At 41.3% G+C, this 23,537-nt stretch overlaps 1 protein-coding gene across 1 annotated transcript in view; it reads left to right on the top strand.

Moving 5' to 3' along the window:
* Positions 1-23,537, top strand: part of ITGA4 (integrin subunit alpha 4) — a 247,713-nt gene that overhangs the window by 67,283 nt on the left and 156,893 nt on the right. Inside the window, exons 3-6 of the mRNA XM_073633746.1 lie at positions 129-238; positions 1,953-2,082; positions 12,487-12,554; positions 14,740-14,869. Of these exons, the coding sequence (XP_073489847.1) occupies positions 129-238; positions 1,953-2,082; positions 12,487-12,554; positions 14,740-14,869 (438 nt within the window). The remainder of the gene's footprint in view (positions 1-128; positions 239-1,952; positions 2,083-12,486; positions 12,555-14,739; positions 14,870-23,537) is intronic.

The following is a 23,537-nucleotide window of genomic DNA, read 5'->3' as shown; positions in this document are numbered from 1 at the left end:
AGAACATTAATAAATAGACCCTCTTCGGTATAAAACTATGATAAAAGAGATTTTCTTTTTAATTAATTCAGGAAATTACAAACAGTGTATTTTATAGGCATTTACATAACTTATTTCTTCCCTCTCAGGTGAACAAAATGGGATAAAGTGTGGACGGACATGTATAGTGGACCAGGACGATCAATGGCTGGGTGTCAGCTTGTCTAGACAACAGACAACAACAGATGGACAACTACTGGTTAGTGTCGGTATGCAACAGAATTTTAGGATATGTATTAGCTGTAATAAAGTGGAAAGAAAAGCTAAAATAACCCACGCTTAAAATGTTGGCTCCCCACTGCTCTTATATATACTGCATGCCATTCGTAAGAAATCTCAGTGTATATACCCTTTTTTTCTTCTTCTGATTGATCATGTGACTGAAAAGCTTCAGTTTCTCTGTGTAGATGTGTGAGCCAACAACAGGGCTGAATCACAGAGAGTCGTGACGTCGCTGACTGTCATTAGATGGAGCTGAGGTCATAGAAAATAAATGCTCTAAGTAATTATCCTGGGCCTTGATATATTGCCCTAATATATTGGTTTATAGTCTGTGAGAAATACATTGCAGATATGGTGCATGTATGCTGCCTAGCAGCTGTCCAAGCTCTTCAAAGGCAGAGGACAGATATCTGAACAGCCATAACTCCTGACATGTTATGATCAAGCTTTACCACAGGTGTATGTAGGAATGTGAGTTTAAGACCTAGATTGTAAGCTCCTTGAGGTCAAGGACTAATGTCATTGTATAATATACACTATACAGTATTGCCAAAAGTATTGGGGATCCAGCCTTTACACGCACATGAACTTTAATGGCATCCCAATCTTAGTCCATAGGGTTCAATATTGAGTTGGCCCACCCTTTGCAGCTATAAAAGCTTCAACTCTTCTGAGAAGACACTGATGTTGCAAGAGGAGAGAAGACCTGGCTTGCAGTCTCCAATTCATCCCAAAGGTGTTGGTTGATGTCAGGACTCTGTGCAGGCCAGTCAAGTTCCTCCACCCCAAATCATTTAGTGGAGGTGGCTTATGGTGTGGGGATGTTTTTCAGGGGTTTGGCTTGGCCCCTTAGTTCCAGTGAAGGGAACTCTTAAGGCATCAGCATACCAAGACATTTTGGACAATTTCATGCTCCCAACTTTGTGGAAACAGTTTGGGGATGGCCCCTTCCTGTTCCAACATGACTGTGCACCAGTGCACAAAGCAAGGTCCATAAAGACATGGATGAGTGATAGAACGTCTTTGGAATGAATTAAAACAGAGACTGTGAGCCAAGACTTCACGTCCAGCATCAGTACCTGACCTCACAAATGTGCTTCTGGAAAAATGGTCAAACATTCCCATAGACGCACTCCTAAACCTTGTGGACAGCCTTCCCTGAAGAGTTGAAGCTGTTATAGCTGCAAAGGTCACGGATGAGCGAGCTTGGGGTAGAGGAACTTGACTGGCCTGTCCTGACCTCAACCCGATTGAACACCTTTGGGATCAATTGGAGATTGCGAGCCAGGCCTTCTCATCCAATATCAGTGCCTGACCTCACAAATGCACTTCTGGAAGAATGGTCAAACAGTCCCATAGACATACTCCTAACCTAGTTAGGGATAGCTGCAAAGGGTGGGCCAACTCAATTTTGAACACTATGGACTAAGACTGGGATGCCGTTAAAAATCATGTGCGTGTAAAGGCAGGTGTCCCAATACTTTTGGCAATATAGTGTATATGTAAAGTGCTGTGTAAATTGTTGGTGCTATATAAATACCTGTGATAAATAAATAAATACATTTCTCAATCAACAGATCTTAGAAACAGGAAATAGTATACGTATTTCGGTAACATAGAGATCCCCTTAACTTCTCTTCACATATTTGTGTAATTTTCTCTGGGTCTTACAAGTGTTTTTTTTTTTATAGGTTTGTGGTCATAGATGGAAAAATGTTCATTACGAAAAAAACCACCACAAGCTGCCGCATGGAGTATGCTATAAAATACCTGCAAATTTGCGCACAAACTTACAGCACAAAATATGTCCATGTTATAGAGGTATGTAAAGACCAATAGACTGTTGAATGATAGATCGATAGCATGCCTCTAAATAAATGAAAAGCTTCACCTCCAAAACCTTACCTGGTTAACCTGCAGCTTGCCAAATAAGTGCTGGTCCACCTCCAACCACAGTCAGACATTTGTGGTTGTAGGGGGGGCTATAAATCTGATCACACTCTAGCTGCAACAATAATGAAGGGCAAAGTGCTAAACAATACATATAATAATCATGACATAAATGCAAATAGACAATATAGTGAATATTTCATCAAAACAAAAGTCCAAATATTGATTGTGATACGACTTCAATCTTTACACCGTCACCAATGGAAAAACTTCACATAAATCACCCGGTGGCTGTGAGTGGAATGCCTACTCACCACAACCACCGTGACCTCTTTAACTAAAATGAAGGTCGATATAGGCTGTGTTTTGTGGGATTCAGGGATCTTGCTGATGCACCAATATGGAAATAGCTGGGAACCTTGTTTGTCTCCACCACAGTTGCCCATTAAAAAACAGATAAACACAGGACCATAGTGTAAAACCATTTAATAAAATGTTGATTAAAAAACATAAAGCCAAATAGCCGCTTACATGAGTTGGTGCCTTAGCCTGGCACTGAGGATAATAGTGTGTGTCACCAGGCAAAAGGGTAATGCAGCCGTTCAGCTTCCGCTTGTGTGGCCGGCATACGTTCCACCGCCGTAGTGTTTGCAAACCAGAAGTGGCCGGAAATGACGTGACCCGGATGCGCCTCGATGTACGTTTCGTTTTACAACGTCAAGGAAGCGTCCCGGTCACTAGGCAGAATATGAATAGGAAAATATTGGTGAATCCGTGCAATGGGGGTAGGTAAAAAAGTGTGGTTCAGAACTGCTGCCTCCACAAATGCAATCACACCGAAGTGGAAAAAGTTGAACTGAGAAGAAATTAGGTGTGGGTGCGGCGCTGTTCTGGTTTTATGGCAAAACGTTATGACACTGTGATAACATATTAATGTCACCTATGATAGGTGGGTGAAAGTGTGAAAATGTTAGTTGGTGAAAATTCTTGAAAAAATTTTATCCCCAAAAAAAGAGAGTGACAACCAAAAATGATTTTGCATAAAAATAAAAAAAATGGTGTGTATGTAATTTGCTTCAGACAGTGGCTGATCCTCTGCTCCTCACTGTCTACCATGTGATGCTGTTATATCAAAATATGCCCATATATTCATACCGTGCATTGATATGAAGTGCTAAGGTGAGTGGGAAGAAAAAAGGAAGGGGGGAAGGGGGGGCGGGGAGAGGAGGGAAATGGAAGGGAAAGGGGGAAAATCCAGTCAATGGTAAAGTGACTTGTGCTCAAAATAACAAGTGTTAATCAGAAAAAACAATGTTGCTTTGAATAGTCTTAATTATAGTGCACAGATGATAGTTGTGCTTGAAAACTTGTTTCTCTTGGTAACCAATATTACTCAAAACAATCTTCTTATTTCAGTGACAGTGCTTGATATTCGTGCTCTTACTGTGCAAACACTCACCGGATACTTTCACCCCTGCAGGGGTATTGCGTGGTCACAGTTTATGCCACTGTGCAGCAGTTCCTGGCAATCCCGGATCGTGTTATGTTAACATAAAAGAGAAGGAGTGCCCATAGCATAAAAACGTTTAAAACCTTTATTCCAAAGGTAACAGAATGGTACTCACATTATACAAGTTCAATTCAAGCAGAAAATATCTGAGTTTAAACCATCAAGTAATCCTGTATTCGTTGGCAGAGGACGCACGACGTTGGTCAGGCCACGTCCTACGCGTTTCGTCATTGGACGTCTACGGGAGCGTGCCCCTTGCTACACCTCCCACCCTTATGTAGTGTGCGGTATTCACACTGTGCTTGCACACTTAGATTGCTGGCGGCCATTTTGCCTGTGATTAATGTGATTGTGATGTGATTTATGTTAACATAACACGATCCGGGATTGCCAGGAACTGCTGCACAGTGGCATAAACTGTGACCGCTCAATACCCCTGCAGGGGTGAAAGTATCCGGTGAGTGTTTGCACAGTAAGAGCACAAATATCAAGCACTGTCACTGAAATAAGAAGATTGTATTGAGTAATATTGGTTACCAAGAGGAACAAGTTTTCAAGCACAACTATCATCTGTGCACTATAATCAAGACTATTCAAAGCAACATTGTTTTTTCTGATCAACACTTGTTATTTTGAGCACAAGTCACTTTACCATTGACTGGATTTTCCCCTCCCCCTTTCCCTTCCATTTCCCTCCTCTCCCCGCCTCCACCCCCCCTCCACCCCCCTTACTTTTTTCTTCCCACTCACCTTAGCACTTCATATCAATGCACGGTATGAATATATGGGCATATTTTGATATAACAGCATCACATGGTAGACAGTGAGGAGCAGAGGATCAGCCACTGTCTGAAGCAAATTACATACACACCATTTTTTATTTTTATGCAAAATCATTTTTGGTTGTCACTCTCTTTTTTTGGGGATAAGATTTTTTCAAGAATTTTAACCAACTAGCATTTTCACACTTTCACCCACCTATCATAGGTGACCTTAATATGTTATCACAGTGTCATAACATTTTGCCATAATACCAGAACAGCGCCGCACCCACACCTAATTTCTGATTGGTGGAGCTGATTCTTCCCCACCCACCAGATTGTCTAATGGGAAACTATGCCGTTTAGTGGGTAGGATTTTCTTTAAATCTTTGTCTTTCATGAGGATAGGCCAGTGCTTTTTGAATATCATTTCAACCTCTTTGTATTGTCCATTAAAGCCAGTAATGAAGGCTAAATGTGCTTTAAAATGTACTTTTTTGATTTTACTCAAAAGAGTTTCTCTGTTCATAGAGAGGACCTTTTTCCTGACATTTATTTAATGCCCTCTGAGACTATCCATTTTCTAAAAATCTTTTAGTGAGGATGGCTGATTGGATGTTGAAATCCTCTATGCTATCACAGTTCCTCCTGATCCTCATGTATTGACCTTTTGGGACTGCTGTGAGCCATTTTGGATGGTGGCAACTTTGAATAGGCACATTTCTGTAAAAAATGTATTGGTGGTAATTTTGTTGTTTACTTTTGTTAATACTAAATCAAGATAGTTTACAGTGTCCCTATCCCATGTGGCTGAAAACTTTAAACCATATCTATTAACATTCATGGCACCTATGAATGATTCTAGACCAGGTTGGGAACCTTCCCATAATAATACAATGTCATCAATATACCTTTTATAAAATTTGAGGCCATTCCATTCCTGTGCATAAATACCCTCTTGTTCCCATTTGTTTAGCACTAGGTTGGCCACGCTCAGGACATATTGTGCCCCCATTGCGACTCCCTCTATCTGGTTATAATATAACCCCTGGAACCAGAATCAATTACTCCTCATGGCCAGTTGTAACCCTTCCAGTATGTGCTTAATTTGAGCTTGTTTTAACTGGGATTGGTTTTTCAAAGCCCATCTAATAACCCATCTTTTTGTTTTATATTTATATACAGGGATTCCACATCCACTGTAACAAGGATGGTATTCTCTTTTGTTTCCACTTTAGAGAGTAAATTAATAAGTTCTTTGCTGTCTTTTAGGTAGGATCGGCCCTGCATAACCAATGGCTGGAGTAATATAGCAAGATACTCCCCTACCCTTGAAAACAGGGAACCAATCCCACTAATAATGGGCCATCCTGGGGGGTTCTCTTGAAATTTGTGAACCTTCTGTACACTGTAAAGGACAGGAAGTATGGGAGCATGTGGAACAAGGTATTTAGCCTAATTTTTATCCAAAATTTTGGCTTTGGTTCCATTGTTCATCCAGTTTAGTGATTCAACCTTTAACTTAGGAGTATGGTCACTTTTCAATCTTTTATACAGTAGGTGGTTTTGTCACTAAGAAGTCTAAGCACCTCTTTGTTGTAGCGCTATCTTTGATTTGTATAACTAACCCCCCCCCTTATCAGCTGATCTTATTACCACATTTCAGTTTTTTTTATGCCTTCCCATATCCGTTTGTTATTTTTGTACCTTTTTGTTTTTCATTTTTTAACTTCATCCTGGACCATATTTTTAAATACTTCAACAAAATGATGGCTCCCCTTTTTTGGGTTGAATACTGAATTGTTTCTAAGCCCGCTGTGTGTGTATTCTTCTAAACCCATAATGGGTTGAGAACTAGGCGGCTGTCCCCAAATTTTTTTTTTATATTTAATTTTCTTATGTACTTTTCAATGTCTATATATGTTTCAAATTTGTCCCCTTCCTCCTCTAGTTCTCCTCTTTCTGAATTGTCTCTTTGGTAGTACTGTGGTGGTGGGGGTGGAATTCTGTAGGGCTCCTTCCAACCCCTCCACCCCCCCCCCACCCCCCCGTTGGTATTGATTTTGATATGGTGCTGGTCTTCCTCTAAAACTTCCCCTATGTCCACCCCTGGGTGGTCTGGGGGGGGGGGGTAATGATTCCTTTCATAATTATAATAACAATCATGGTATTCTGGTTTTCTATTTTCCAATGGGGCAAACCTGTTTTGTGTGGGTACAGAGTATTGGGGGTAAGGGGGTAATTGTTTGACTGGTTGGGTTTAGGTTTATTCTGTGGTTTAATGTTTTTTTGTTGTTGTTTGTGGATTGGAGCTATGGTTGGTAGTCATTTTGGCTACAATTTCTTGAATTTCTATTTCCCTCTCTACTGAGGATTCTTTAGACATTGGGGGATTAGTTCTTCTTGCCATTTATATACTTTGTTATCATTAAGATTCTTTATGTCCCTTTGGTATTTTTTGAGTTTTTTCTGTTTTATTTCACCATCATATTTGGATAAATTAGTTTGTAATTTTTGGGCTCTCTCTTGATATTCATTGGAATCCTTGAATGGCACCATAGTGTCAACTCTGCAATCTTAGATTCCAATAATGTATTTTTCGTTTACCTCCTTCTAATCATAAGTTGCATTAGCTTTTTTCACAAGAGTTGAAGAACTGGTACCATTCATCCAATAAATTAAAGGCTTCCACACCATCATTGGGGCTTACGTCCCATCTGAGTCTCCTAGGTGTGAGATTTTTACCTATGTACATCTCCAATGAGGCAATGTCCCACCATAACCTAATTTGTTTCTCCATATCGTATTGGAGTTGTTTGAAACCTTTATCTAAATCTCCATTGGTGTTGTGATTTTGCTGGAAACATTCATCTAAATCAATGTTCCTTCCCTTCATAAAACCAAAAACATCCACATGCACTTATGTCATGATTATTATATGTATTGTTTAGCACTTTGCACTTAAATATTGTTGCAGCTAAAGTGTGATCAGATTTATAGTGCCCCCTACAACCACATATTCCTTATCAATTCAGGTAGCACCTTGCACTTTTAAGGGGAGCAGCTTTAATTCACTATTAAAATTACCACTTAATTTACATTATAATTCTATAGCGCGAGGTTCTTTTTACTTTCCAAAGTCAGACATTTGCCTTGGAAGCAAAAAAAAAAATTACTACAGGTCTCCACTAGGTTTTTGTTTTCTATGTGTCTGGTTCACACCAGAACACCCAGAGGTGTTGTGCAGTAAGCTGTGATAAAATGCAGATATGTTGCATTCTGTTGCAGTGTACAGAAAAGGATTTTATGACACTGTATGGCAGCACAAGACACCAAGCTGCTGTGCAGTCACATGAATGAAGTGTCACTTCAAATAAAGTTGACACAAAAAAAAGGAAACAATGTGATGGGCTGAAACATGAATTGCACCGCCCCCTACCACTGGCTCACTGCAATGCAGTTTAGTTTATTGTGCGGGCAGTGTGCACAGGCCCTTAAAGGAATTAAAGTGGAGTTCCACCCAAAAAGGGAAGCTCCAATTTTTTTCTTCCTCCCTCCTCCAGTGCCCCATTTGGCACCTTTCTGGGGGGGAGTTGGTACCTGTTTTTGACAGGTACCCGTCCCCACTTCCAGGAGACCTTATGAGATCCCTGGAAAGTTCAGCCCCCTCCTCCTTCCTCCACTGACAGGCCAGTTAGAAAGTGCAGCGCGCTTCGCGCATGCATGGTAGGAAACCGGCTGTGAAACCGAAAGGCTTTACTGCTGGTTTCCTTTACGACGAATGCCAGCGGCAGCATCCGGGAGCTAATCGGAAAATCAGCTGGGGTGCTAACATCGTGGAATCACTGGACAGGTAAGAGTCCTAATATTAACCTCTTCCCATCCACGCTAAAGCCGAATGACGGCTACAGCACGGACCTACTTTGCCTGGAGGGCATCAGTAGACGTCCTTCCGTGCTCGAGCGGCCTGCGCACCTCCTGCAGGGCGCGCGGTGTGCTCTGTGATCAGCGAGTCTATGAGACTTGGCTGATCGCAGATCGGAGTAAGGGGTCGATCCTGACCCCTTACCATGTGATCAGCTGTCAGCCAATGACAGCTCATCATGTGATGTAAACAGAGCCGGTAATCAGTTATTTTTTCTCTTCACGCTTATAGCCAATCACCGGTGGCTGTGAGAGGGACATCAGTCCCAATCATGGAGAGTCATCTGTGCCCACCTGTGCCACCTACCAGTGCACAACCAGTGCACAACAATGCCGCCTACCAGTGCCCACCAGTGCCACCTATCAGTGTCACCTATCAGTGCCCACAGTGCCACCTATAAATGTCACCAATCAGTGACTCATCACCAGTGCTGTCTATTAATGCCACCTACCAGTGCCCATCAGAGCCACCTACCAGTGCCCATCAGTGCCACCTATCAGTGCCCATCAGTGTCATCTATCAGTGACATCTATCAGTGCCCTTCTGTGCCCATCAGTGCCACCCATCAGTGACACCCATCAGTGACACTCATCAGTGCCACCCATCAGTGCCACCTAGTAGGGTTAATCAGTGCCATCTTATCAGTGCCTATCAGTGTCGCCTTATCTGTGCCTATCAGTGCAGGCCATCATGGCCCATCAGTGCAGCCTCATCAGCAAATATCAATGAAGGCGAAAAATTACCTGTTTGCAAAATTTTAAAAACTATGAAATTTCTGTCTTTTTTGTTTAGCAAAAAATAAAAACCCAAGAGGTGGTTAAATACCACTAAAAGAAAGCTCTATTTGTGTGAAAAAAATGATTGAAATGTCATTTGAGTACAGTGTTGCATGACTGCGCAATTGTCATTCAAAGTGTGACAGCACTGAAAGCTAAAAATTGAACTGGGCAGGAGGGGGGTTTAAGTGCCCAGTAAGCAAGTGGTTAAAATTCAGCAGCTACAGTATTTGTAGCTGCTGACTTTTAATTCATGGAGGGGGGCTGCAGCTCCGCTTTAAAGGGGTTGTAAAGGTAATTTTTTTTTTTTTAAATAACAAACATGTTATACTTACCTCCACTGTGCAGCTCGTTTTGCACAGAGTGGCCCCAAACCTGGTCTTCTGGGGTCCCTCAGCAGCTGTCTCAGCTCCTCCCCGCAAGAACTGAACACCTTCATGCAAGCTCTCTCGCATGATGTTTAGTTCTTGTGGGCACGCTCCCGTGATACAGCCGGCGGCTATAGCCGCTGACTTTATCACTCGGCCTCTCCCCCCGGCGCACCGTGTCATTGGATGTGATTGACAGCAGCACGAGCCAATGGGGGGGGCTGGGGAGGCCGGTATTGTCAGATGTTTTTTCACCTTAATGCATAGGATGCATTAAGGTGAAAAAACGTGAACCTTTACAACCCCTTTAAGTAACACCCTATTAAAATTTCCTGGCAGAACCGCTGTGACTACTTGAATTGTGTAGAGGGTAGGGGTGCAAAGCCTTAGGCTGGCCATATGCTGATAGTTTTGAAATTAAAAAACCCTAACCAATTCCTCCATCCACACTATGACCCATATACAGCTGCTACATCTGATTGGATCTGTTTAGCCAGAGATTCATCAGCAGGCTTCTTTGACAAAAGCTGAACAAACGTTGACTTTTGTTGAGTGAATTTCATCTAGTTTCTCAGTAGCTAGCCAAAATTTGCCCAGTGTATGGCCAGCTTTACTCTCCATCATTTTAAATATGGATTGCATGGCAGTAGTTAATATCTATCTAAACCCAAAAACAAAAATTGTAATATATTACATTTTTTATATATTACTTACCAGCCCTTGTATGAGGTGGCTGCATTCGTTTTCTCTGAATATGCTTTTTACCATTATTTTTATTTGGTAGTTTTGAAAATAACACATTTGTGGTCCTTGCATGACTATGTCACTTCACTGTATCTGTGGAAGCAGCCATGGTTGTCATCTGGAGTTTAAAGTGGTTGCAAACCCTCACATATACCCAGTGATGTGACTGGTCTCAGATGATACACAGAGATTAAACAAATCTCACTACATAAGTTTTACTTGTATATCTGCTGTCTTCCACTTTCTACACCATTTGGAAAGTGCAGATCGTATTAGAAATCTTTCTTTCTCTTGCAGCAGTGAGAGTGGAGTCTGGGCTTACACTGTGTGAAGGCTGCCCCACATAGGCAGAGGAACAAAAGAACATGCAGAACTGTAGTCTGAATAGACAAGCTCCCTGCTAATCTCTCTCTAAGCCCCCTCCCTGACACAAATTTTAAACTCATGTTATCTCATGTGTTGGAGAACTTGTCAGAAGTTACACATGCTGACAACAGAGAAATGGAGCACCAGAGAGAAACAGCACTTAGAGCTTTGGAGGTAGATAAGTAAACACTACAGATATATGTGCTTAGGTCAAATTTCATGAATGGGGTTTACAACCATTTTAAACATGTCTGCCTTTGTGCATCTCCATTACCTGCAGGTTGGTGTGATTAGTAGTTTACAGCACATTACTAGCAGGTTATGACAGTCTTAAGCTGGCTACACATTATACAACTTTTATACCATTTTTTGTACAACTTTCCTGTAGAGTTACCAAAAACACGTGATATGAGGTCAAACCTAAACACTGTATGCAATCAGACAGGCTCTTGCACTACATAGTTGAAGGTAAATCTAAAGGAAACTGAATGAACAAAACAAATTTTATAAAGTGTAGCCAGCTTTAACTGTAAAATTATGCCTTTCAGCGCTGCTCTGTCAGTGCTCCTGCTGGTCACAGGCACTTCCATCTTCTCTTGGTCCTCCTTCTGGGTTCAGTATGTTTGGTCGCTTAAATGACTGGGCCACAATGACGTCACTTCGGCGCATGTGCACAGGCACGACACTGATGGGTTCTGTAAATGTATGCTGAGCTGCCTATATTTCTGCTGACAGACAGGGAGAAGCATTTATGAAGGAGGACACCATTATGTTTTTTTTTTTTTTTTTTTTTTTTAGTTCAATTCCACTTTAAAGCCCAGTTGAGGTTTAACAGCTCATCTATTTATTACATGTATTTATATAGCACTGGCAATTTATGCAGCACTTTACATATACTGTATATTGTACATTCATATCAGTCCCAGCCCCTAACTCACATTCATACATACACATACTAGAGCCAGTTTGGACAGGAAAACATGCTAACTCCATGCAAGTAACATCTTTTTATCTCTTTATAACCCTGTACCCCTGTTTAATCTTTAACGTTTTTCCCTCGGTGATTGCTTCTGGACCCCACATTTTAGTGCTCTGTACTGGCAGAGCTGAGTAACAGCTACACCCCTTATTACAAGCTTGTTCACTTGGACTTGTATTGTAGAGAAGGGTCTAATGTGTCTGTTAAATTACAGAGTGCACTTGGCATTAAGTATGGTGACAATTGAACAGCACAGTCATAATTAGACACCAAGCACAGTTACTGAAGCAGAAGCAGGACTAGAAAAATGGAGGTTGTTGGTGCAACGCCTCCCTGACTGAATATTTATTTCTGTGACTTCAATATTTAAGTCAGAATTGGTCCTACAATCTCTTCCTTTTCCAGTGGCTCTAGTGATAGAAAAACCAACAACCATACCTCATGATTGTATGTTTTGTGGGTTTTAGTCTGTTTGGTTTAAAATGTCAGAGCAAGTAGGTAGGGGATCCTGATAACCTGGGTCTGTTCTGTGGTTACATACATTCCCACCATACATTGGGGTAATATGGTTGTCACAGAAGCTAGCTGAGCCTGTGAATGATTTCCTGTACTGTTGACCTTATGATTGTGGCTAACCCCCACTTGAAACAAGCTCAACAGTCTTGTTATTTACTTGGTCTTTTTTATAATCTGGCCATATGGTTTTTGTTCTCTGCATCATTACAGGAAGAAGGGTGGTTGGGTCTCTTTGTTGCTTATTTTCTAAGGTCATAAAGGTTATAATAGCAATGCTGAAATCTGAGTTTGCCAAACAAATACATATTTTCCTTAGTGCTGAATTAAACATTTAACGTAGTTGCATGTATTTTAAAAAATGCATTTGATATTTTTGCTTCCTTTTGTTAGATCATGCTAAAACGTTTGGTGAAAGTCATGGTTCATGTCAAGCTGGCATCTCCAGCTTCTACCTAGAGGTAAGACTTGTGGAGTTTTCATTTATTTGCTACTCTTTCAATTCCATTGAGCCTAGCTTGACAAGAATGTATGTATAAGATTCCAATGGTAATGATACATCTTTTGTTTTATGATTTGTATAGTTTTAGGCATGGCTAAATTTATTAGAGGAATCGGGGATCCCCTATTGGGCTAAAATGTAATCAGGTAAACTAGAAATTTGCTATAGGTCATACATTGTTCAACCAGATAGTGCATGGATAAGCAATGACTTTCATTTTCACAGCACATGGCATGCTCATTGGATATGAAAGTCTAGGGACTAATCCAGAAGAACTGGAGCAAAAATTTGGGCCCAAGATCTAGGTGCTGTCCATACCAACTGATGAGGTTTCATTTCAAAGGAAAAAAATATTTTGAGCAATAGTATACTTGTTTAATAGTTACTAAATTTCCTTCAGGGAGATAATGTTTGTAGTTAACTTATGACTTGTTTTCCAACTAAAGGTATTGTGTGTGGTCTTCATTAGAACACAAAGAGTTGTGGGCATAGTTATAAACAGTGAAGGAGAAATATACCCTGGTTTATACATGGATAACAGTTCCTGTGGGCTAAGAGGTGTCATCTTTATAAAATGGCAGTAAAACCATCACTTACCGTGCTACAATGGATTGAAGGGGTAATTTCCAATGACACCAGGACCTCCACCTCTCGTTCTGACTGTGATGATGATTTCCAGCTTAATACCTGCTTGTATTATGTCTAATACTCTACAGTGATATATCCTCCTAGTCTGCATCTTTCAAAATAGGAAACAAACCAGGAGAATCATGCAACCTGATTCAGTTGATGATTTTATAATTGTTTCACAATTTGCTTTTACTTACTCTTTAAAGCAGACCTTCAGTCATTTTTTCAACTTGCCATCTAATAAATCTTCTGCTCTTTTTTCTAACTTTGGAGAGTAAAACATTATGGTTTTTCTGCCAGTAAATACCCTTTACAGCCCACTTCCTGCTTCTTGTCTGGTCATTAGCCTAAGCTTATGACATCAGTTCTCTCTCTCATTCTCATTAGAGTTTGCCAGGAAGGGAGGGGGGGGTGAGTCATAAGAGGGCCAATGAGAGCTGCAGGGCTGCAGAGCTGGAGGTGTGCCTCTGTGTGTCTGTGTAAATCCAGTAAGTGAACAGGCAGCAGTTCAGCTGTCCACAGTTAAAATGGTTGCAGCCAGACTCGGTGGAGGGATATTTCTGCAGCATATTTGGCAAGTACAGAATCACAGTAGTTATAAAATATTAGTAATAATAGTAATATGCAAAGTGGTTGGAGGGAAGCTTCAGAATGGCAAAGAGGTTTTTATTACAAATTATGTGAGAAGACTTCAGTTCCGCTTTAACAGGATATGGCCACCTGAACAGTACAGTCCAACAACAGATCTGCATTGTAAGCAGGCAGTTTGCGGCCTCCAATCATTTTTTTTTTCTTGTGATGTTTGCAAAGAAAGTTATGTAATTCACATCTTTTTAAGCAGTCAGTATCAGTATGACAGTATGATCACTTAATTTGCTACTGAATAGTGTGGTTACTTTTTTTTTGTTACAATATTATTAATCAACTTAGAATAAGTATAGCACAATTATTTTTTGACTGAACAGATCAACACATAAAATCAGAACTAAAAGAATATTTAACCCAAGATCAATACTGTATTATATTACAGCTTACTGGTCCTTGTGCATTTGTTTCCATTTTACAGTCTAAGAACATTTTTGGGAAGTACAAAGATACCTGTTGATCTTGCCAGAAATACAGTGTCCTCATCACTGTCTGTAAACTGACCAATTAGTATAAAACAATGTTAGCCGTCTTCTGTAAATCACTTACATTGAGACACTTCATGTATTGGAGATGTATTGGACCCTTCATTTATTGGAGGCATACATGTTTGAAGTCAAGCTTAGCTGACAATGATGGCTCCTTCCATTGACACAGTGGAGGAATTGGCATAGCCACAGGAAGTGTGGTTACAAGGTTACCAGATGACAATAAATAAAACAAATAAAATAAATGCAGCCACCTCATCTAAGTACTGGTAAACTGAGATATATTGCATTTTGTTTTTGGGTTTAAATATGATGTAATGCCCTAAAACGTGTATTTTTTTTATACCATGCAGTGCAAAAAATATGTTTGTTTTTTTCCAGGATTTAATCATTATGGGGGCACCTGGATCATTCTTCTGGATGGGCTCTATCTTCGTGTACAATACTACACAGAACAAGATTTACACCTATGACAATAAAAATAACACCGTCAAATATGGCAGCTATTTAGGTAATTCAGCTCTTATTGGTATATTGTTACATAGTGGACCGCTACCTCTGGAACAGAAGTTGAAGGAAAGCTCCCCAGTGGGGACATAGACTTACCTAGAACCCCTATAGAATTTTGGACTTTGAAGAGCAACTAGTACACCTCAATCATATAGTTAAAAAGTATTAATTTATTATGACAAATTAAAAGGATTCCAACAATGAAAAAAACACAAAATTATACAAATGATAAAATACACAGCTTCAATGTACAACCATCATATTTATTGATGCAAGATTATAAATTATTTGCTGTCTTTGCTCAAACCGACTGTTTCGGGTCAATAGCCTTTCTTCAGGGGTATTTTAAAGAAGCATTGATTGAAACATTTTCACCTCAAAGAGGTTAAGGTTTTTTAAGGCCGTGTAGATATTTAAAAGATAAAGGAATATTGCCACTGCCTGGATGGAGGAACCACTGAGGCATCAACACCCCCGGTCCCCAGAGAGCCCACACGACAGTCCCCACAGAGAGGTTACAGTTATCTAGACGCCATAGGTAGAAGGATAATCTGTGTAGTTATATCATATAGAAGAACTGTTATTGCCTGCCCTCCCGGGAAAATGTGGTTATAGATGTTCATAGACCATCAAAGGGGTTACATGCCTCATATGATATAAAGAGCTGTCTGTCTCGCGTCCTTCTAGCCAGGCATAAGCTGCCACTTACTTTGAAAATGCCAGTTGCCTAGCTGTCATAGTGATTCTCTTATTTCAATAGTTTTTGAATTTTTGGCTCAGAAGAAGAATGCAGATAAGGACTTTTGACTTTTCTGAAACTCCTGATTTGCATACCTGCAGTGACTTAGAAAGTAACAAACCCAGTGGTTGTGCAGAGCAACCAGGAAACTAGTATTTTCAGACAAGGAAGAATAATGATGTGAACCTTGTACAAACCTCATTTCTTTTGGAATTTCAATTGTAAAACAGAAATTGAGAAACTGTAAAATCATGTAACTATGGCATGAACTAGCGTTCAGAGTGTTCTAAGAAAGGAGTAGTGTTTTTTTGTCCAGCATATTAAATTCAGCAATATTAAAATCACATTTTTTTAAAAATTTCATTTTAAAAACAGAGCAAAGAATAGAATATTTAATCATTTACAAACATGCTTTTTTGGAGATCGCTTCCTAAGAAGTGGGTTTATCTAGAATCTAGTTTTTTAATAAACTTTACCAGGTCAGGAAAGTTACTTACTAAAATTTAAAGTTCAGGAGTTTTGTAGCACAGAATGTTGTGGTGACTAAAACAAACTTTACTGTATTATTATTATTATTATAATACAGGATTTATATAGCGCCAACAGTTTGTGCAGCGCTTAGCAAAATGAAGGCAGGCATTACAGTTACATTACAATTTGGTACAAGAGGAATCAGAGGACCCTGCTTGTTAGAGCTTACAATCCAAGCGGGAGGGTCGATTGACACAAAAGGTAATAGCTGTGGCGGATGAGCTGATGGAGAAAGTAAAACATTGTATTAGTTAGAAGCAGGATAGGCTTCTTTAAAGAGAAGGTTTTTCAGGGATCGTCTAAAGATGGATAGATTAGGGGACAGTCGGACAGATTGAGGTAGGGAGTTCCACAGGATGGGAAAAGCTCTGGAGAAATCCTGGAGGCAAGCATGGGAGGAGGTGACAGGGGAGCTAGAGAGCAGGAGGTCTTGGGAGGACCGAAGAGAGCAACTTGGTGGATATTTTGAGACTAGGTTAGTGATGGGGCAGAGTTATGGATGGCTTTGTAAATTGTTAGTAGTACTTTGAATTTAATTCGTTGGGGGAGTAGAAGCCAGTGGAGGGATTGGCAGAGAGGGGTGGAGGACACTGAATGGTTGGTAAGGTGGATGAGTCTTGCAGCAGCATTCATTATGAACTGAAGGGGGTATAGTTTATGTAGAGGTAATCCAATGGAGGGAGTTGGGGAGTTGCAGCAGTCGAGGTGAGAGATAACCAGGGAGTGAATTAGAAGCTTGGTGGTGTCATTGGGTAAAAAGGGACGTATTCTAGAAATGTTGCAAAGGCTAAGGTGGCATGATTTGGACAGGGATTAGATGTGGGCCTGAAAGGAGGGTTACCCCTAGCACCCTGGCATGTGGGTTCGGACTGATAGTTGTGCCATTGATCTTGACAGAGAAGTCAGGGGAAGGGGCACGTGGGGGAGGAAATATTAAGAGCTCAGTTTTAGATTCAGTTTGAGGAAATGGTGTGACATCCAGGCTGATATGTCTGTTAGGATTCAGTGATGTGTGAGGAGACTGATGGGGTGAGCTGAGGGGTAGAGAGATAGATTTGGGTGTCATTGGCATATAAATGGTAGCAGAAGCCATGGGAGGCTATCAGCTGACCCGGGGAGGACGTGTAGATCGAGAATAGTAGAGGTCCAGAGACAGAACCTTGGGGAACCTCAACAGTAAGAGGAGTTGGAGAGGAGGAATTGGAATTGTAAGTGACACTGAAGGTGCGGTGAGATAGGTAAGATTCGAACCAACGGAGAGCGCAGTCATGGAGACCAAGCAAATTGAGTTTTTTGAGGAGGAAGGGGTGGTCAACTGTATAAAAGGCAGCGGAGAGGTCCAAGAGTAAGAGTATGGAATAATGACCGTTGGTTTTGGCTGTTAGTAAGTCGTTCTGAGTTTTAGGAGGGCAGTTTCTGTGGAGTGCTGAGGACAAAATCCAGACTGAAGGGGACCAAGAAGGTTATTCTCAATGAGGTGGTCGCTCAGTCGGTTGTAGACTAAACGTTCAAGGAGTTTGGAGGCAAAAGGGAGCAAGGAGATGGGTCTTAGGTTGTTAAGATTAAGGAGGTTGAAGATATGAGTTAAAGAGTGTAGGATAGAGCCAGAGGGTGACCGTAGTATTTGAGAAGGAACAGGGTCCAGGGGGCAGGAGGTTAGGTGGGCGTTTAGTGACTTCCTCTATAATAGCTGGGTTAAACGAGGGAAGTTTTGATTGTGTAGGAGGACAAGGTGTGTAAAGTGAAGGAGATATCTGTAGAGTGGAGATCTCAAGATGAATTGTCTCAATCTTATTTTTGAAGTGATTAGCAATCTCCTGGGCAGTGAGTAAGTTAGTGGGTAGAGGTAATGGAGGATGAAGTACAGCGTTAAAGGTAGAAAAGAGTTGACGATGGACTGCATGAGAGGGTGTTAATGGGAGTGATAAAGTAGGTCTGTTTGGCAGTGTGGAGGCAGGAATGGTATTTTAGGAGGGCAGATTTATATTGGCTGAAATCTTGCTGTGACTTAGTCTTACGCCACAGATGCTCAAGAGCGCGGCTATGTTTTTTGAGGCTTCTGGTATTGTCTGCCTGCCAGGGTTGTAGCAGTCTGAGCCTGATTCTGTGTGTAGTGAGGGGGCCAAGGTATCCAGGGTGGATGACAGTGAACTGTTGTAGACAAAAGTGGCCAGGTTGGGGCAGGACAAGGATGAGATTTTGTCATAGAGACAATCTGTAGCATAAAAAAGAAAAGAAGGGTTAAGATGGCGAAGGTTTCTACAGGTAATAGTTTGGTAGTTGGAAGGCAAGGAGGAGGAAGATAAGGAGAGAGTGAAACTAATAAGGTGGTGATCAGAGAGAGGAAAAGGAATGTTGGAGAGGTTGCACAGAGTGCATAGGTAGGAGAATATGAGGTCAAGGCAGTTGCCATCAGAGTGAGTAGAAGCATGTGTCCATTGTTTTAGGTCAAAAGAGGAGGTTAGGTTTAGAAGTTTAGAAGTAGCGGGAGTGTTAAGATTAACAGGGATGTTGAAGTCGCCAAGAATGATTGTTGGAATTTCAGAAGAGAGAAAGTAGGGTAGCCAGGCAGAGCAGTCGATTAAGGACCGGTCCAGGAGGCTGATAGATCACAGTAATTCTCAACAAAACTGGAGAATATAGAGGAATACAGTGAGCTTCAAATGAGGAGAGGGACAGAGAGGAGGTGGATGAAGAACCTGAAAAGTTCTTTGAGGGGATAGGAGGATTCCAACACACCTCCTTTCTGTCCACTAGGCTTGGGAGAGTGAGTCCATAGGATGCCACCATAGGAGAGGGCAGCAGGAGAAGGAAAGTCAGATTTTTGAATCTAGGTCTCAGTAATTGCAAGTTCAGAGAGTTTGTGAGAAATAGGTCATGGACGGTGGTGAGTTTGTTACAAACAGAGCGGGCATTCGAAAGGGCACAGGAGAAGGGGAGGCTGGTTCTAGGCAGAAGAGGAATCAAAATTAGATTGTTTGGATTGCGACTGCTGTCAGAGGATAGGGGGTTCCGGGTATGATGGCCAAAGGTAAATGAAGGTGGGTCAGGATTTGGGGAAATATCTCCAGAAGTTAGGAGAAGCATAAGGGTAAGAGAGGTTATATGGGAGTGTGACTTGTGTGGGGTGACACGTCCCAGTGTCCTGGAGGTTTTATTGGTATATGGGTTCAGAATTAGCAGGAGCTGATGCGTGCAGTAATAAGGTGAAGACAGGAGTGAGGGTGATATATATAAGCTGTGGGGCAGAGAAGAGGGGTGAAAGAGAGAGAGAGAGTTTAAGGAGAGAGGATGCAACTGTGAGAAGGAAAAGTAGGGAGTGCATGATACAGAGTGGCAGGTTGAGAGGCAGACTGGATGAGAGATGAAACATTTCTATGGGAAATCAGGTCACCTGTAGCTCCTTTTCACACCATTTGGAGAGGCATAAATCCAACAGATAAGCTAATTGTTTTTTTTTCTGTTGTTGTTTTTTGTAGCTTCTTTATGTATCAAACCAAGAACATTCCATAAACAGTGGCCACTTTTCTGGTTAGATCTACTTGTTGACTTAAAGTAGAACTATAGGCAAAACTTTTTTTTCATTTTGGATAGAATAAGGGAAGGTTATAACCCCTGTAAGGTTTATTTTTGACATCTTTGTTCCTTTAGGGAGATTTACCTTCACTTCCTGTCCCATAGCCAAACAGGAAGTGAGTGAAAATCCCTGCAAATATAGGGAATCTCTCGGGGACCCCCAATTTACCAGAACTAGTTTTCCCATTGGAAGATTTCCCCCTCAATTACTTTTCTGGGGACAACTCAGAATTTTGGATTATCTTTTACTTTTACTTTCAATGATAATGGTAAACAGGACTAATGGAGAGGGAAAATCTCCCTAACAGGAACACAGACAGCAATAAAAACCTGACAGGTGTTCTAATCCATTTCCCCTCTATCCAAATCTTAATAAAGTGTCCAGCAGTGGATATAGTCAAGATGTTTGGCTGTTGAATTAGAATAGAGAATATGCATCATCTACATGACTTTGCTCATCGAGCAATTGTTCCTGACAGGGACTGTGGCTATAGATTCTCAGACGCCTGTGACCTTCTAGGACCTTGCATTCTCCAGACTTACAGAGAATGCCTTGTGCTAGTGGCTCACAATCCCATGGGGCCACTGTGAAATACTCGCGGCCTAGACATGTAATAAACTTCCAGTGATTTTGGTGGGTGAAACAACTTGTTCAAGCTGACAGGAAGTCCTCCACTTCATACAGTAGATAACTGCCTTTTCAAACAGTGGCGTGTATATCATTTTCTGTGAATGCATATGTTGAATTTTGAGGATGATGGGCTACAGCAAAATAAAACTACTCCAAATTGCATTTCTGCCAGAAAAATAAGGTTCAATTTTGCCCTAGATCACCAAAACTGGACAACTGAAAAATAGGACTGTGTTGCCTGATCTGTTAGAACATTGATTTCTGCTGTGAGGTCAACATTTGGTACGAATGCATAGATTCATCCTATCTTACTTCACAGATTCTGGCTGATTATAGTTTATTAGGATGGTAAAGTTTTCATGACATACATTAGACCCTTCAAAGTGACCATGTCAGGTTTTTTATTCCCAACAGCAAGTCGCTGTAATAAATAATATGGTATACTCACCTAACCTATGACCTGTTCAGCTCTGCAGCCATCGTACCACTCATCAACATTCAACACTAAAAGTGTTGAAAGCTGATGTCCTCCCTGTGACCCGCAGTTCTATTCTCCAACCCCTACATCACAAGTCCTTGGAGGATGGAACCTCTACTTGTGGGGGGACTATTCCAATACCTACGTCACTGCTGAAACCTTAGAGAGGAGCTCCAGTCTCCGCAAAAAAAATGAAAAGTCAGCAGCTACAAATACTGTAGCTGCTGACTTTTAATATAATGGACACTTATATGTCCAGGGATTCAGCAATATTGGCACCCGATTCTTCAATCAGCTTTGAGTGCAGGCGCCGGCATCTTCACTAAGGGAAACCGCAGTGAAGCCTTCAGGCTTCACAGCCAGTTTCCTACTGTGCATGCGCGAGTAGAACTGTGCCTTGTGAATGGACCTGCCATCTTCTGGGACCTGTATGTGTCCCAGAAAGCTGCAGGGGAAAGGAGGAGGGCCAGACATACTTGTAGATTATCGCACCACTAATCTCGCTACCCGGAAGTGGGAGTGGGTACCAGCCAAAAAGTGGCTGGAGGAGTATGGACACAGGCACACATATAGTGAAAAAAGGAATAGAAAAGAGAGGGCGCACCTCAGATAAGTTTATTAAATAACAATATAAAAACTACTCACAAGCATGTGAAAGAAACCGCAATGTAAAAAGCCTTTAAATTATGGCAATCGGTCTGATGACCACAGTCTCCAGATAATGAAGGAGAGGACGCAAGGACCACCGCTGGTTGACACGTTTCGAAGGATAACCTTGTTTCCCAGAGCCTATTCCCCTTTTGGGTGGAGCTCCGCTTTAAGTGACATAGTGGCTGGAGTATGGACATAGGCACACACATAGTGAACATGGCGGGGGGGGCACAGGCATTCCACATTGCTGGGATATTTGAATGTTATGGTCATGGGAAGGCTACAGTGCTGGAATGGAGGGGAGGCTAGAGACTTATGCCCCGTACACACGGTCGGATTTTTAGACGGAAAATGTGTGATAGGACCTTGTTGTCGGAAATTCCGACCGTGTGTAGGCTCCATCACACATTTTCCATCGGATTTTCCGACACACAAAGTTTGAGAGCAGGCTATAAAATTTTCCGACAGCAAAATCTGTTGTCGGAATTTCCGATCCTGTGTACAGAAATCTGACACACAAAGTGCCACGCATGCTCAGAATAAATAAAGAGATGAAAGCTATTGGCTGCTGCCCTGTTTATAGTCCCGACGTACGTGTTTTACGTCACCGCGTTCAGAATGATCGGATTTTCCGACAACTTTGTGTGACCGTGTGTATGCAAGACAAGTTTGAGCCAACATCCGTCGGAAAAAATCCTAGGATTTTGTTGTCGGAATGTCCGATCAATGTCCGACCGTGTGTACGGGGCATTAGTCTGCTGGAGAGTTGAATGTAAGAGCTCTTCTATTTTAGGGACTTTCTATTGGACAGGGTCTCTTTTAATACCAGCTGTGCATCATTTAAAAGCCACAACATTTCCAGACATTGTCACTAACTATTTGCAGAATAGCACCAAATACATTTGAAACTACTACTTTTACCCACCTTGTAAAAGTTGTAAACTTCATTACTGTGCTGCACATAGCCCGTAAAGAGAGCAGAACTTTGACAGGGACCCAGCAGACCACCCATTACAGGCTGTCTGCAGAAAACTACAAACTACAAGAGGGGCAGATAAAAGACGAGTTACCCTGAACAAACAGCAGTGATTGGTCTTTATCACAGGAAGTTACTGCACATAGGCAAAATTGTATGCTAGATTACTGCACAAATGTGACGAAGTACACAAAGCACACCAAGATTCAAATAAGAATACATCTGCCTCTTTATTTGCTTATCCCAGAGTTCGGCCTTAAATTACAGTCATTCCTTGGAAATCATAAAGACTGTGCAGACAGATTTTGTGAAAGTGCCTCTCATGCATTCTCAAACTGGCGAAGAACGTGCCAAATTCATGTACCTGTCTAGAACTTGTATTTGAATTTGACTCATGCTGCGTCACTTTTAGAATGCATGTGAGAAACTTTTTGCAAAATCTGGGCCAGTTTTTCTCTCTGTATACCAAAAGAGAGCTTGGTCGTAATTAGCTCCACTTTTTTATTTGGCGCAATCATTGCGGCACAATGTAAAAGTATCACATTTATTGCAACAAAGTGTAAAAGTGGTGCATTTTAGATGGATTTGAATTAGGTGCACAAGGTGCTGTCAGAACTAAACGTGTTGCAGATGAATTTGCCACGATACATTACCAAGAGCGATTAACGCTAGAAAAGCGGTGCAGCAGCTATATTAAATCCCCCAATGTTTATAACATTTACCATGTCATCAGTGAAGACAGTGTAATTGCTGAGTATCAGATAATGCTGCATGTTCCTCTAACTGGCTTAAAAAAAAAGCAGACAGGAAGTTTTGATGCGACTCACTCAGGCATTCTTGCATGTGCTACTACTAAGGAGACAAAGGATGTGGTTTCTTTTTTTATACGTTAAACTTCCCATCGAACAGTTTTGTATTCAGTTTTGATATCAGCAATTTCTAATTCAGATCTACGTTGTCTTTAATTAATCTTTAATCTGACCTGCCATCTGGACCGTCTTAACAATATAGGGCATTTAAATTGAGTGTTTGTTATGCTGTGTATTGCCATCCCCTGATGCATGTAAAATGATCGTACTAGCTGTTT

This window comes from Aquarana catesbeiana, linkage group LG06 (assembly GCF_042186555.1).
Source record: "Aquarana catesbeiana isolate 2022-GZ linkage group LG06, ASM4218655v1, whole genome shotgun sequence".
NCBI lineage: Eukaryota > Metazoa > Chordata > Amphibia > Anura > Ranidae > Aquarana > Aquarana catesbeiana.
This window is presented reverse-complemented; position numbering and strand designations above follow the sequence as displayed.